General features: G+C 40.9%; 1 protein-coding gene across 1 annotated transcript in view; it reads right to left on the bottom strand.

Moving 5' to 3' along the window:
* Positions 1-273: 273 nt before the first annotated feature.
* The window catches only part of EFCAB5 (EF-hand calcium binding domain 5), a 125,878-nt gene continuing 108,909 nt past the window's right edge, over positions 274-17,242 (bottom strand). The window contains 6 exon segments of the mRNA XM_068530614.1: positions 274-297; positions 299-456; positions 11,507-11,603; positions 11,979-12,262; positions 13,544-13,797; positions 16,221-16,324. Coding sequence (XP_068386715.1) covers positions 274-297; positions 299-456; positions 11,507-11,603; positions 11,979-12,262; positions 13,544-13,797; positions 16,221-16,324 — 921 coding nt within the window.

Here is a 17,242-nt window from a genome sequence, read left to right as displayed (position 1 = left end):
AATAGTCCCATGCCAGATACAATGCTAAAACTAAAAGGAAACTTTAAAATATATTCTATAACATACATTTGGTTATAGCTACCTTAACTGGATATTTTTTAGATCAAATTTCTCCTTAGGTAGCACTTTTGGTTTTATAAAGCGCTGAGATAAATGTCTAGGAGAAGAATATGTTTATGTGGCACTCCTCTCCAAATGAAAATATTTTATAGTTAACAAAACTGAACATGACAAAAATACCCTGAATACAGTAGCAATTCCATTAGCATTTCCCTAGCAAGCTTCCCCCTGGCATTTTTGCATACACATAGGAGTTAGTCTTGGATGGCAATGGGGGTGAAATGGCACTATTTATTTTTTTGTTCAGCTTCATAAGAGCTGAACAGATGTGTGCCCAGTGGTATAAGTATTCGATAGCAGTATTACCAAATTTCCATACTTCAATTCGAGAATGATCTGCACCAAGAAAAAAAAAAGTGTGAATAGTTTTGTACTTTTATTACTAAAATATATTTTAATACTAAAATATAAAATATAAATTATGACAAAAGTTCATTAGATATATTTTGAGTCAAAACCATAGCAGAATCTTGTTTAAATATGTAATTACAGGAAAATGGATAAATAAATTTCCTTATATTCATATAATGGAATACTACACAGCATTTAACAATTAAAGAACTAGAGCTACATATATCATTGTGGATAAATCTCAAAAACATACTGTTGAGAACAATAAGTTGTAGAATAGTATGTTCTTTTGGATATAGTTAAAAACAATTTTAAAACCTGAAAAATAATATTATATTGTTTATGGATTCATAGGCATGTAGTAAAAGTAAGAAATCATGATGAAACTGATAAACACCAAATTCATAATAATATTAGCTCTAGGGAGGAAGAGAAGAGAATGGGGTCAGGGAGGGGTATACAAAGTCTCAACTGTTCCTATAATGTTTTCTTTCTTTAAGAAAGTCTGACTCAACCACGCATAATGTTAAGGTTGGATATAGAATATGGCTCCATAATGACTACACAGGTGTTAGTCTCTAACTTCTGTGTTTGAAATATTTCCTAATTAAAAACTATTTTTAAACATAAAATCACTGCACACCAAAACATTTCATTTGTTAGACTGCTAACTATTAAGCTGCCATTCGTAAAAGTTACTTTTTCCCAGGAATCAGTCAGTGACTAATATTCAGATAGAATGGTCCAATGGAAAGAGAATATACTTTAAAGTTGAAAGGATCTGAGTTCTAATCTTGGCTGTACCCCAACTAGTTTTGTGACCTTGAAAAAAGTCACTTAATTGCTCTGAGCCTGTTTCTTCTTCCAAAAAACAGAGATAACTCAGAATTGCTATGAGGATTAATGAGAAAAGATATGCAAAACTCTGTCACAGAGTAGTTGCTCAAAAAAATGTTAATTACCTTCCTTCTTTCAGGTGCCTTCTACCCTCAGGTCTATGTTTTACTCATTTTTGTTACTTCTAGTGTCTAATACAGTTCCTAACCCAATAAATGTTTGCTGATTTGAGTTGAATCAAACTATTAAGTGATACTTATAATTGAATAAGAGGTTTTAAATGTTGTCTTCTATACAGTAGCTCATTAACAACACTGACAATTATGTCGCTTATGGATATCTATTAGGATGACAAAACAGAACATATATTGTTTCCCTATCTTCTATCAACATGAAGGAACAAATTTCCCTGAATTTGGCTTAGACTTTCTATAGTTTTGAAGGCATCACTACCACAAAAGGTACAATGTGGGACAGGAAAGGCACATAAAATATGGAAAACATACTCGTCTCATTTTTATTTGAAGCTCACTTTAAAACACGTGGGTACAATTTTCTAAAATTCTGTTTTAACACACACACGCACACACACAGAGGTACTGTCTTCTCTCAGTTGTAGGTGTTTAATAAATGTTGATTGAAACAACATTAAATTGTGGAATAATTAAGTTAGGCTTTTCAAATACTAAGTCTTTTCAGTAACATTAGTGACAATTATGAATAAAAATTAAAACAGATGCTGGTCATGAGAGCACATTAAAAATACCTGATTCATATCACATTATGGGTAATACTAGACCAATAACATGCATACTTAAAATATTGAGATGCATTTGTTATAATTGATCCTTTTTTGTATTAATTAGCTTCCTGGAAGCTTTAAAAGTTAATGCTATAGGCTGCAAAGATTACTTTGATTATCATAATGTTCCAATGTTATGAATCTAAATTAAATAAAAGTTCACTCTAGAACACTCCTAAAACCAGTCCTAACTAATTTTCTGAGATATAACAGCTCTGCTACTCCCCACAGCCTTTATTCTGCCTTTTCCAGATCCCCATTAACAGCCCTGTTGCATTGACGCCTGCCGGTGTTTCTTATCCGACATCCAAATGATCAGACCCCTATCTGCAGCCATTATTAAGCTAATCAGCCATCTCCATGGTGATTCAAGGATATGAGGATGGGGAGCGAGGTCGCTCCCTTTCACAAGCCCCTGTTGCTTATTTCCTGTTTTACTATTACCGAGGACAGAAGCTCCGAACCTGTCTGGGTGGAGGTTCCTGTTTCCCTGCCCCGTTTCAATGAGAGATTGATGCCTTAACAACTGGCTCTAATGATTTCTCTAATGAAGCCTCCATCGGTCGGCTGGGTTCCCAGTAACAACGGTTGAGTGTTACTGCCCTCTTGTGGTGGATAGACGCTAGATCGCTGCAGTTCAGCAGAGCTCCAATGCGCATAGATTTAGCAATTCTTCCTTTGTAAAGGATATAGTAAATTATTTGAATATATCTGAGTTTAAAAACTTGCTGGGTCAAACTTTGAATCTCTGTTTATGAACCTATTAATTCAGAAATATTTTATGGTATTTTTGTAGGGTCTAGCTTAATCAAACTTTTAATTACATAGGGAATTCATTCTGCTGAAAACACTGGGGTATTATAGGATATTTATAATTAAAAATCCATTTATGGATCTCTGCTTTAACACTGGATTAAGGTAAATCCTTTGGGAATGATAGACAATTAGAAAGACGTGCGAAGCAAAAAAGAATGAAGTTCTTAAGCTTCAAGTCCAAAAGTTAAAGTGTAACTGCTTCAACTAAAAACTAACCCAAGATCAGCAAGCAGTGTATCTTTTTTTAAAATTTTTGGTTGCATTGGGTCTTTGTTGCTGCATGCGGGCTTTCTCTAGTTGTGGCGAGCGGGGACTACTCTTCGTTGCGGTGCGCGGGTTTCTCACTGCAGTGGCTTCTCTTGTTGCAGAGCACGGGCTCTAGGCGCGTGGGCTTCAGTAGTTGTGGCACGTGGGCTCAGTAGTTGTGGCTTGCGAGCTCTACAGCACAGGCTCAGTCGTTGTGGCGCACGGGCTTTGTTGCTCTGCAGCCTGTGGGATCTTCCCGGACCAGGGCTCAAACCCGTGTCCCCTGAATTGGCAGGTGGATTCTTAACCACTGCACCACCAGGGAAGTCCCTTTACTGTTTATTTAAATTAAATTATTTTAAAACACTTTTAAACAAAAAATAGAAGCTCGCTGTTGATGTGATTAAACCATTACAAATAAAAGTTGAACAATATTTTTCTTGTATTCCAATGGCACAGGTATCAGTTGTTCGCTCCTTTTTGTTTGGAGCTTAGTGTGGGAAGCCTACAGGGGTCTTTGCGTTCAGTAAACACACTCATACTCTCCCTGTTTTCACTCTGGTACTCTCCCTCTCAGTTGTGTCTGATGTCCCCCAGTCCAGAGACCTTCTAGGTTACCCTCTCTGAGGAATAAATTTCTAGGGTTGGGGAGGGAAGGTTGCCCAGTGGCGTGACGTAGAGAAGATGAGATACAGAGACCAAAATGCTAAACCAGAAAGATGAGAAACAACAGGGAGAAGAAAACTTCAAAAAATACTTACCATTAATACTCTCAGTGAGATAAGACATTGCATTCATGAAATATGAACAAGATGTTGTAGAAAGCAAATATTTAGAGAACAAGAGCAACAAAAGCTCTCAAACATTAAAATGCACAGAAACAAAAATTCAATAGGATTAAAAGTTGAGAGAATGTCTCAGAAAGTTAAACAAAAAGACAAAAAGATGGAAAATAGGACAGAAAATACAGGGATTTTTGAGGCTGAATCTAGGAGATCCCATGTCTGAATAATAGGAGGAGTTCCAAAGAGGGAACACAGAAAAGGGAGGGTAGGGCCTCCACTAACCTCTAGGTCATTTTTGTGTAAATAAGAAAAAGACACCTACCATGGATGAATATACTCTATAAGCACACGGCTTGCTGAGCAGAAAAAGGTGTATGATCTACTGTATAGCACAGGGAACTCTGCTCAATGTTATGTGGCAGCCTGGATGGGGGAGAGTCTGGGGGAGAATGGATACATGTATATGTATGGTTGAGTCGCCTTGCTGTGCACCTGAAACTATCACAACACTGTTAATCGGCTATACTCCAATATAAAATTAAAAGTTAAAAAAAAAAAAAGAAAGAAAAAGGTGTGAGGAAAGAGATACCCCTCCTCCAAGCAGATGTAGCCTTAAGCTGAAGCACACAGTTTAGTGAATGGAATTCTGGTTAGATTTCAGCCCCCACCATCCTCAGCAGGGCACATTTGTGCAGTGCACAGACTGCACAGCCATAAGTAGCAGCCTTGATGCCATGAAGGAAATCATCAGGACTTAAGGACCTGTGTTTCACAATTGAAAAGGCCCAGTGAGTGCTCAGATCAATGGATGAAAACAGACCCACATCAAGACATAGCATTATGAAATTTCACAGTCTTGGAGATAAAGGAGTAATTCTATAGCTTCTGGAGAGAAACAAAACAAAACATGCACAGAATCAGAAAGTTACATGCGCAGAATCAGAAAGGCTTCAGACTTCTTTTCAACAGCAAGCTTGGAAGTTTCCAAGTTTCTTCTAACAATGGAGCCATTTCCTCAAGAAGTTAACCACAGAGTTTCCATATGACCCAGCAATTCCACTCCTAGTTATGTATCAAGAGAACTGAAAACATATACTCACACAAAAACTTGTAAACAAATACTCATAGCAGTATTATTTATAATAGCCAAAAAGTAGAAACAACCCACATGGCCATCGACTGATAAATGGATAAATAAAATGTGGTATATCCTTATAATAGACTATTATTCAGCTATAAGAAAGTAATGAAGTACTGGTACATGCTTGGACATAGATGAACCTTGAAACATTATGCTAAGTGAAAGAAGCCACATACAAAAGCCACCTATTGTATGATTCCATTTATATGAAATGTCCAGAATAGGCAAATCTATAGAGACTGAAAGTAGATTAGTGGTTGCCAAGGGCTGGGGTGGGGAGGGGCAAAGGAGAGTGACTGCTAATGGGTACCAGGTTTCTTTCTAAAGTGATGAAAATGTTCTAAAATTAGATAGTGGTGATGATTGCACAACCTGGTGAACATACTAAAAACCACTAAATGGTATACTTTAAAAGAGTGAAATCTGTGGTATGTGAATTATATCTCAATTTCTAAAAAAAGACAATGGGGGACTTCTCTGGTGGCACAGTGGTTAAGAATCTGCTGGCCATTGCAGGGGACATGGGTTCGAGCCCTGGTCCGGGAAGATGCCACATGCCTCGGAGCAACTAAACCTGTACACCACAACTACTGAGCCCGCGTGCCACAACTACTCAAGCCCGCGTGCCTAGAGCCCATGCTCCGTGACAAGAGAAGCCACCGCAGTGAGAAGCCCATGCACTGCAATGAAGAGTAGCCCCTGCTCACTGCAACTAGAGAAAGCCCGCGCGCAGCAACGAAGACCCAACGCAGCTAAAAAAAAAAAAAAAAAAAAGACAATGGGGCAATGTCTTTAAAATTACACTTCTTAGCAAACTGCAAATCAAATGTGACAGTTGAATAAAAACATCTTCAGACATGAAAAGTCTCAAAAAATTTACCATTCATGCACTAGTGCTCAGGAAACTACTAGAGATATGCTACCTCAAAACATGGGAGTAGATCGAGGAAGAATGAACCAAGAGAATGGCAAAGTAAATGCCTCTGACGGCAGCAAAATGAATTTCAGGAAGGCAGCTAAGGAGCAGATCTGGGGTGGGGGAAGGCCCCAGATTCAAAGAAAATTAAGATCTCTAGAAAGGATGGCTTCACGAAAAAAAGAAATTGAAACCAACAAAAATTACCTGGTAAAACTGACTTTTTGGGAAATTAAAAATATGGAGAGACAAATGGAAGGGGTGAGAATAATTATGAAGTACAAAGAAAACTAAGCAATTTAAAAAATAAAGGGCAATTATTTACTTCAGGAAAAACAAAAAGTGAAAAAGGAATGATCAAAATATGCTACAATGCTCAGCTGTGGATATCTGAATAGGCAAAATCATGTAAACATTGCATTTTGATTTAACTCCAAATTGCAATACAATTTCATTGAGAGGGCAGGGTAAGAAAATTGTGGTATAACAGAACTAAACTTTCATCTATAAGAAGAAAATCATTTGACAAGGCTTAAATTAATGACTCAAAAGATAGCAATAGTGCATAATATTAGAAATATAGAAAATTTGAAAACAACAGAAGAAGCAGTCAAAAGAGTCAAAAAGAATTGCATGGTGAGAGGAACTGGGGAAAAGAGAGGAAAGGGATGGGCTAGTGACTTCTTTGTTAGAAGGCTTTTAGTTCTATTTGACCTTTTAAAGTACTTTAATAAAAAGTATGATATAATTTTTATAATCCTTTTGGGATAAAAGATTGTTTTAACATCCACTGAAATGAAAAAAATGAGTGACAAAGGAACTTGAAAAATATGTTTGCCTTAAATAGAAAAATGTTCTCATTAAACTGATTTTCAACAGCCTTTATCAGATATCAAAGCAATGGGATGTTACCCTGACAAATAAAACCATTTTTCACATAATTCAATAACTACTATTGGAAAACTTCAAAATTTAAAATCAAAAGGAGTGATAAGGAACGAAAGAAAATAGCTAATTTAATTTTTCTCTTTCTTTTTCCCCCAGATGACTTGAAACTGGAAGGGAAATGCATGGGAAATGGGCAAGCATCTAGGCCCCAGGTCTTTACCAAATTCCAAAATAGTTCCTGAACAGTGTGTGAGTACTTGTCTCATATCTTAACTAAAAGGGCCCTTCAAGAGGTTCTTTTCAGGACAAGGGAATCTATTCTAGAACGGAATGGATGTTTCTACCTCTAGAGCCTGAAATTCGTGAGCAACTCATAAATATCACACTCTAGACTCCCTCTTAAACCCAGATCTAACTGTGATAGCAGCTCTTTTCCGACAAGTAGGAACAAGTCTTGGAAGAGACCACTATCCAAGAATACTAGGTTTGAAAAGGTGGTAGGGAACTGTAACCAAATTCAAGCCAAATTAATAGGACAAAACAATTTTCTTGGTTTCTTGTCCATTTCGTTCTGACTCATTTAAAAGAACCTGGCACATTTGCAGATTCAGTTCAGTGCTGTATTCGTATTTGCTACTTCTGGATGGTTGGCAGAATCCTGTCTGATCTTTAGCTGTGCAGTGGGAGGTGAAGGAGAGAGTCTTGCCCCACTTCGGGAATGGAGAGGGATGGAGAACAGCACGCAGTAGAGCCACCACGGTGGTGGCAATAGCAATTAGGGAAAGATCTCCCGGGGAAAGGTGAATCTTGAGGACAGAAGTTAATCAGGGCTGTGAGTCCAGCAGTCCTGCCCCCTGATGGTAGAGCATCTCCCTCCATTGTCATTCTTGGAGGATCATGGTGGTATTTTATGGAGGAAGCTGGTGAGTTTCTTTATAGATGGTGATAGCACTGAGGCTGTGGCTGCTTTGGAAGAGGAGCCCTGGGGCTCTCGCAGGAAAAGTGGAGGGCCTGGGGAACTCCTGCTGAGACCAGTGTCTGTGAACCTATAGACGCTTGGATTTAGGTGTGGGGCGGAAGTATGGCTACTTGCAGAAACACAGTTTCTAGACAGCAAAGTGATTCTGGTCACACTTGGAATGGGAGATAGCCCTTCTTACCTCTAGGTCTGAGAACATTTCCTGGTAGAAAACGTCTGTCCAAACCCACTGGGAAGGGGACATGGGACAGAAAAGCCAGGAGGCGGGCATCAGAGGTACAAAATGGAGTGAGGAGAACAGATTCATTACAAGGTGGTCAGGTCATGGGTCTTCAGGTAGAGAAGGCTAACTACGTGAGTACTTTAGGCAGAGTAACAGAGGGTAGCAGGCTTTTGATGCACTATGCACAGCTGTCCAGGAGTGGTCACTGGAGTCAGTGGGTCCCCCACAGGGAAGTATGTCAGCAACATTCACATGCAATGGCATAGTCTTGGGAAGCCAAGCCTGCTGAGCAAAGCTGCCTAGCGCTCCTTCAAAGATGACTGTCTCAATATAAAGGTGGGACACAGCTGCCTGGAATTCCACCAGAATATAAAATAACCCTTTCTAGAAATGCAAATCAAAACCACGATGAGATATCACAACACAACTGTTAGAATGGCTATTACCAAAACGAAAAACAAACAAACAAAAAAACCCCAAGAAATAACAAGTGCTGGCCAGGATGTGGAGAAAAGAGAACCCTTATGCACAGTTGGTAGGAATGTAAATTGGTGCAGTCACTATGGAAAACAATATGAAGTTTTCTCAAAACATTATAAATAGAACTACCATATGATCCAGCAATTCCATTTTTGGGTATATATCTGAAGGAAATGAAATCACTATCTTGAAGAGATATCTGCACCCCTCACGTTCACTGCAGTGTTACTTACAATAACCAAGACGTGGGAACAACCTAGGTGTTCACTGACAGATGAATGAATAATGAAAATGTGATATATACATATAGTGGAATATTGTTCAGTCATAAAAAATAAGGAAATCCTGCCATTTGCAACAACATGGATGAAACTTCAGGGCATTAGGCTAAGTGAAATGAGTCAGACAAAGGCAAATACTGTATGATCTCGCTAGAGCTAGGATGAAGTGGAGTGAGAGTTGGAAGCAGAAGCCCTAAAAAAGTGTGGGCACATCACCAGCCCTGACTCTGTCTTCTTGGCAAAATCATCAGTTTGGAAGGTTTGGTGAGTTAGGAGCTATGCCAAAAGTCCCTCCCCATCCTGGGCAGAACCTATAGGTATGGTGGCATTTCATGCTGGGTGGAGTCATTGAGTAGGGGCCTTACTTACTTCTAGAAGAAGGCTCAGATAAACTTGGGCAGCAGAGTGCCCTGCCAGAAGACTCCTCTTTTTCTGGCACAAGCAGAAAGGTGCCCCAAGAGTTCTCTTTCCTTTCCCCAAATGAGGAGCTTAGAATTTCCTGATACAATTGCATCTGAAGGAGAGAGGGTTGGTACCTGGGTGGTCTATGAACTTTCTTGATTGCTTCAGAGACTGTGGTAATGCTAAAGGTTTGGTGGTCGTGGTAGGGGAGCCTAGGGGATATTAGCTTCTGGCTGAATCCAGCTCTGTTAACTGCAGTTGGAATTCCTGGCACCTGAGGACACTGTTGGAAAAGAAAGTGGTGGGGAGCATTGGAGATCAAGACTGCTTAGGAATCAGCTAGCACAGTCCGAAGTGGGGGCAAGCAAAGGAAACAGAAATTTGCATGTTTTCCTGAAACAAAAGAGCTATGTATGACAACAGGAGGTAGTTCTGATAGGCAAATCAGAGGTGAGCCTGAAGAAACTCCCTTGAAACATTGGTACAATGCCATGGACGATGCCTTTATTAAGGGCTGAGAGCCAATTCCTGAACATGCCTTCAAGGTGGAGAGGGGAGGGGCCCGTTCCTCATCCCTAGCTCCTATCTGACAGAGGGACTGGACACTGGGGGGTACCTGAGTCCTTGCCCAAGAAGGGGAGCATCAGCCTGAAGGGACACAAGTGGCAGCAGGGTCTGGCTCTAGGCCAAGGGGCTGGCAGGTTGGATGGGGACCAAAGTGGAGTAGGGACTCAGGGAGAATATCAATTAGACAAATGGGTCACACATGGGGCAGTGCCAGGCCCATGGCAGGGACTAAATCTACTCCAAAGGGAAGAGCAGCAACTAGGCACTGACATAGAAAACATTTCTTCTAGAGTTTTAAGTCCTCAGTGAACAGTGAACAAGTATAGACCAAGTACAGTGATACAAATATATAGTGAACACGTATTTGTTTTTGTTCTTGCCGCCGTTACTGTTTTCCTTAAACAGCACCTTAGAAGTGATAACTGCAACACCTGTGAATGCAGAGGTTCTGTGAATCAGTTCATGGCCCTGAGGGCACACAGAAGACCTTCCAAACAGGAATTCTAATCTTTACTCACACCACTCTCGGTCCACATGAATTCATGTTAACTTTTATGTGGATCTCGTGTCTAGCACTCCCGAACTTCTGGGAGTATCTCTCCTTCCTAAGCCAGAAGATCTCTCTCTCTCATCCACCCGTCCTCGCTCACTGCTTTGTGCTTCCACTGTGCTACGTGCTTCCACTGCCACAGACAGCCTGAAGAGTGTGGCTGTCTTCCTCTGAGTTGCCTTTTCCTTTCTCTTGTCCTAGGAGTCTGATTCCAAGCCTCTCTGCCTACTATAGGTGTCACAGAAGTCCAGAAACCCTTGTGACTTGGTCCAGAGTCTCCAAAGAGAATGGGGGAGAGATGGATAGGCTTAGTGAAGAGATTTCTACAGAGCCATTTTTCCAATTAATGATTAGTTTTTTAAATGAGTTAAAAAAAAAAAAGAGCCAAATTTTTAAGTTCACTCTCTACTGTTCCATTCATATAAACGGCCTCAGGGGGATTCCCTGGCCATCCAGTGGTTAGGACTCTGTGCTTCCACTGCCGAGGGCCTAGGTTCGATCCCTGGTCGGGGAACTAAGATCCCACAAGCCAAGCAGCAAAAAACAAAACAAAACTGGCCTCAGGTCTCTGGTGGGGTAATATACACACATAGAGAAATGTGTGCTTGTATATGTATATTTACCCTTATATGTGACCAGTTCTCTGTGGTCAAAGAGCTCATCACCTTTTCCAACCTGGGAGCCTCACTGCTTTGATTCCTGCTGATGCTCCTCCTCCAAAAAGTCTCCATTACTTGTCTATAAAGACTCATGATCTATTATTTTCTTCGGTTCTTCATGGAAACTAAAGATAACAGCTGCCTTTTTGCTTAACATACTTGTCTCCTAGTCTCACTGCAGCCCCTATTTGCTTTTGTTTTTTAGCGAATTATGAACATGTAGTCAATAAGTGGGAGACAGAGGTGCTTCTGAATTCTCATATGTGTGGCATAGACAGTCACTTTGGGGATTGCAGTAGATTATAGATAATGCCCCTCCTTTTAGAAGACTATAATCAGAACTATTTTCCTCTAAAAATTGAATGTATGAGCCACTTGCTTTATTCTAATAAAAGTCTCTGGATTGCAACTGTGTTTTGTTGCTGTTGGTATAGATTTAGACCATAATTAAGTGGAAATTTACCTCTGATATATTCATCAATGAGCTTTAAATTAACCTTCAGTTTCCTAGCAGTTGGATCAAAGTCACAAATATGCTCGACTAAGTATTGGTTAACGTACTGTGAACAAAGAACAAAAGTTATGGAATCATCAACAAGTGGAAGTAGAGTGCCCAATTCATCAGTTTACATAATTCCATTTACATACACTTTAAAACAGGCAAACCAGTCTATGGTGTTAGAAGTCAGGATTCTGGTTACCCCGAGGTGAGTGTGCGTGTGTGTGTGTGTGAGAAGCTGGTGATGGGAGAGGGTACAAAGGAAGGCTTTGGGGATGCCACTAATGTTCTGTTTCTTGATCTAGGTGCCTGTTACAAATGTTCATTGTGTAAAAATTCTTGCCTTTGTATACTTAGGATTTGTGCAATTATGATTTGTATATCTAAACTTGTGTAGGATATTTTTCAATAAAGTGTACTTAAAAAAAAAACTTACCAGTTTACACTGATCCCAATTTCCTAAGTCACTTGATAATTCCAATTCTGGATGAAAGAACAAGATAATCCCTTTTAGGATGTCTTGTACTAGTTTTATGTTGGCTTCCAACTCCTGGGACTGGCTGTCTGGTGATTTCGGCTCTGCCAGAGGATCATAATCATAGAGCAACAGTGACACAAAGTCCATGGAGGTAAGTAGCCGGAGGCACTGTTGTAGCTCCTTCAGCATGACTCGGAAGAAGAGAATGCCTGCCCGCTGGACTTCTCCCACATTTTCAATTTCTGGAATAATAGAGTGACATCCCACATTGTTGTTCAGTACACACACTACTTTTTAATAGGATTCTGAACATAATATAGTAAAACTTTTTTTTTTGTCTTCAGGAAAAAGAAGATCATATCCTATGGTTTTAAACAATCAGTTTCTCTAGTCACGAAATCAAAAGGCAAAAATGGAATTACACCTGGTGAAGTTCACAGGAAGAGGCTTTGAGGAAATGTGAAAACTTTTTTGGAGTTAGATCTTGGTTTGAATACCTACTTTCCCCCTTATTGGTTCTGCTGTCTCTCTGAGCCTCCTTTTCATTTTCTGTGAGAATAGAGCTGATCCCTACTTCCCTGTTGAGCTGTGGGAATTACAGGAGATGGTATATGTAAAAGTGCTTAGCCCCAGGTCTTACACATAGTGGATGCTCAAAAAACATGAATTTTCTTTTCTTTTTTCTTCTTCTCCCACACTGTGTAGTGGCTAGAAACCTTTCAGCTTTACCCCACCAGAGTGTTACTCTACTAATTCTGGTCATTCCATTCTAGGCAGCCAAAGGTTTCCATGCTTCCTTCTTCCCTCCTTTCTGCCCAAACTGATTTTGTGCTAAGGTAGCCTAGTGGATGTGGAAACGTAAGGACAGGGGCCTGTTCTTGGCTGTGCACTAGCTTGCTATTGGACTTTTATTTTGATGGGCCTTAGCTTCTTTATCTGTAAAATGAGATGTTCCGATGAGTTAGTGCTGTGTAATGTAGTGAAAAGAGCACCCAAACTGGGGTGCAAATCCAGACTTCACCACTTGTTAACTATGTGATTTGGTGCAAGTTGTTTCTCTGAACTTTACTTTCCTCATCTGTAAAATGAAATAATCACCATTCACCTCATAGAGTTATGGTAAGGACTAATTGAAATAACATATTTAAAGTGCTTGACACATGATGTGACATTTAATATTGGGCTGGCCAAAAGGGTCATTCGGGTTTTTCCGTAAGATGTTACAGAAAAACCCAAACGACCTTTATGGCCAACCCAATAAATGCTACTTGTATATTGCCTTTATGAGTCCTTCCAGTTCTAAAACCATGACTCTAGCCAAGAAAACGTGATTCCTTACCCTTTGCTATAATTTATAGCCCATATGCATCAGCCCAAGACTGCAAGAAGGAAATCCTTCCATGTGGAAAGATCTATATATTGCAACAGTTCATTTTAGAAAATGCATCCTACATTGCATTGTCTGTGATTTCCCCAAAACTTTTTAAATCCATGAATTCAGATGGTCGCCACATGCACAATACCTAAGATATAGTTTTTCTTTATTTCTCCAGATAATTCGCCCAGTATTTCATTGCAGGCAACTTGGATCACCTTCGTCATTTTCTGTAGATCTTTAAATTCTCGATACAACAACATCTTACTCCTGCCAATGTTAACATCGAGAACTCCCAAAGCTTCTCCTGTTCTCTCACGAAGTGGAACTACTATGTGGTTTTCTCCACAGACAGAGGCCAAAACAACTTCTGAACTGTCTGTACACTTAAAGAGGAAATCTCTGAAACCAAAACCAAATAAGCATAACAATATAAAACAACAGCCTGTTTGTAACATTCCACCCAAACATACTGAATCATCTTCTCTTGTGCCTACTACACTCCAACCACACCAGCCCTTGTTGCTGTTTCGTCTGCCTGGACCACTCCACCCCTTGAGTTCACAGGGGTCTCTCCCTCAGCTCCTCACAGAGAAGCCCTCCCAGACCCCACAACCTAAAATAGCTGCACCTGAGTCTCGCTCCACCCTAATACTCTGCCTTATTGTTTTTACTATATACTTATCCTTATCTGAGGGTATTTGTTTTTTGTTTAAATATTGTCCAATGAGTATTGGTTGAATGCCTGAAGGAACAATGAGCGTGTTAGGTCAGGTGTCCTAGAAGCAGAGCCTGAGAAAGGGATGCTCTGTGCAAATGATTTATTGAGGGAGTGCTCTCAGGAGAAACCTGTAAGGGTCTGAGAAAAGCAGGATAGGCAAGGGGAGGAGCTAAGCAAGAATGTGATTTCAGGTGAACTCTAGCCCCAGTCTGATCCCAAGGGGAGCTATGGAAGGCAAATTGTGCCCAGACTCTGCTCCACCTTGAGGCAGAGGAGAGGCCTTTTGTCAGTCATTAGAGCTCTAAGCTGCTTGGGTTGTGTGTGGAGAGGGTGTTTACAGAACTCTTAGGCACCTCCTGGTGAGAGGTTCCCATTGCTCAAGGGCACTCCTCCAGAGAAAGTTACAGTGTGAGTCATTAGCAGTAGGACCTGGCCCCTGGCAGAAGGTACATAGGGATCTGGGCAGGGCACCTGCTTCAGTGAGGGACCTGCGGTTTTCATAGAAATGTAGTGGCTCCTTTTTTCTCTAGTGAGGCATCTCTTTTTATCTCTTTCCCTCTTTCCCCATCTACATGATATTGAGTGTATCTTTTTTTTTTTTTTTGGCATGCGGAACTTCCTTAACCAGGGATCAAACCCCCGCCCCCTGCAGTGGAAGCGCAGAGTCTTAACCACTGGACCATCAGGGAAGTCCTTACATGATACTGAGATGTCATTCCTTTGAGGTATTTGTAAAAATGTTGGTGCTTTGCATAGCCTCAAAAAGCACGTTTAGGGAATTCCCTCGTGGTCCAGTGGTTAGGACTCCTGTGCTTCCACTGCAGGGGACAGGGGTTAGATCCCGGGTCGGGGAACTAAGATCCCATATGCCGCAGGGCATGGCCAAAAAAAAAAAAAGCACACATAGTTCATAACATCAATCCTATGATGATAGGGAAGGTTAGGTCCTTCTTTTGCTATTCCTACCCCTTGCTGCAGCTGAGCCATCACTTTGTGTCTTTCTTTTTTTTTTTTTTTTTTAATTTTATTTATTTATTTATTTATGGCTGTGTTGGGTCTTCGTTTCTGTGCGAGGGCTTTCTCCAGTTGCGGCAAGTGGGGGCCACTCTTCATCGTGGTGCGCGGGCCTCTCACTATCATGGCCTCTCTTGTTGCGGAGCACAGGCTCCAGACGCGCAGACTCAGCAATTGTGGCTCACGGGCCTAGTCGCTCCGCGACATGTGGGATCTTCCCAGGCCAGGGCTCAAACCCGTGTCCCCTGCATTGGCAGGCAGATTCTCAACCACTGCGCCACCAGGGAAGCCCCCATCACTTTGTGTCTTTATGATAACCATAGTAATGATGCATCATGCTAAGCTTTCTTGGTCAACAGAGTTCCTCAAAAAGCACCTGCTCTAAGTTACACACAGGAATCCGAGGTTATAAGTCTGGGTGTTACAAGGACTCCTGTAAAACTCTTGACCAGCACAAGGAATAACTATATGGAAAAGAGCTTAAAACTGAATGAACATTCTGGTATGAGGCCAAACTAAAATTGAATTAACATAGGTACTTAAATGTCAAATTAGCCCACTAGTCTGAGATAGGTTACCGCCTATTCAACTATGCTGACCCTCTAAGAAGCAGTGGTCCCCTTTTGCAAAAGATGTATTCTAGTTAAGATCTGTTTTGCATCTGTCCACAGTTTAATAGCCTTTGCGTTCCACAGGTGAGAGGCATTCAAGGTTATCTAGAACTGGGGGCTTATTAAAGGCAACATTCTTTGCCTCCTCCCCATCTTTGCCCCAGACTGTCTTCTTTAAATAAAAAATACAAGTCCACAGGCTAGCTAACATTAAGAGGATGAGCTCTGATTAAGTGATGTGGGTGTATTTTTCATAACCATGGTGGGTTTTTGTTAATTCCATGTTTACAGGACAATTATAGAAAATAAAACACTAAATTGAAATCTGTTTTAAAAAGGACTTGAGGGGGAAAGGACCCAGGCAGACAAAGTCTGCAGTAATTTTTCTTTAAAACCCAATCAGAATGAGAGCCAGTGTATATTAATAAGAGGCAGAAGCTGGCAGTCAAACAAAACAGACCATGAGGTATGTCTCATACCTGAAGATGCAAGTCTTCCTAAAGATGATAGGGGGATTCCTGTGGACTTCTGTTAGACCCAGGTGCCCTGTGACCATCATATTTCGTAAAACATAGTCCGAATCCTTGAAAAGAGGCAGAGATATCATTAGAGAGAGGAGTACTTAGACTTCATACTCTCTTTTTAAAAAAATATTTATTTATTTGTTTTTGGCTGCGTCAGGGTCTTAGTTGTGGTGCATGGGTGGCGTGCGAGCTCTTCGTTGTGGTGCGCCGGCTTCTCTCTAGTTGTGGCCCGTGGGGTCAGTAACCGGTGCACCAGCTTAGTTGCCCCGAGGCATGTGGGATCTTAGTACCCCGACCAGGGATCAAACTCCTGTCCCCTGCATTGGAAGGCAGATTCTTAACCACTGGGCCACCAGGGAAGTTCCCTAGACTTCATACTCTCATTAAGACTTTTGGGGACAAATAAATAGAAAAAAAATTAGAAAAGCTTAGGTAATATAAAATGTTTTTCAAATTATAGGTCAAGGTCAATATAATTTTGAGCCACAATGATGCCAAACACTTGGGCCTCAAGGTTTGGGTCTCAGAATTTTTTTTTCCTATCCTCACTCATTCTATTGGTCATCCCATCCAGTCTCACGGTTTTTGTTTTGTTTTGGGTTGTTTTGGTAAAATATACACAGCATAATATTATCATTTTACCCATTCATAAGTGTGCAATTCAGGCTTGGACAGGCTGTACTGGTCTCTACGTGGCTGTGACCCCACCCAGACCCTGGCTGCTGAGTGGTCCTCCTCTCCCCGTCAGGAGATGGTCTCCACCTCCATAAGATGACCTTGGGTCAGATGGATAGTGACCCTTGTGGTCTTGTCCACAGCATTACAATTCTGAAACTACACGCCCCTTCAGCCGCGCTTCTTGCTGACTGCTATAGGCGATGTTAACCTTCTTCATGGGCCCTAGGTGCTATTTCTCTGAGGGCTCCAACAAAGTGCTTAGACGCTGGCCAAGTGGAATGCTCCCCAGACCCCACACA

Source organism: Eschrichtius robustus, chromosome 20 (genome assembly GCF_028021215.1).
Source record: "Eschrichtius robustus isolate mEscRob2 chromosome 20, mEscRob2.pri, whole genome shotgun sequence".
Classification (NCBI taxonomy): Eukaryota; Metazoa; Chordata; class Mammalia; order Artiodactyla; family Eschrichtiidae; genus Eschrichtius; species Eschrichtius robustus.
The sequence above is the reverse complement of the archived record's forward strand: the minus strand, read 5'-3'. Positions and strand labels throughout refer to the sequence as shown.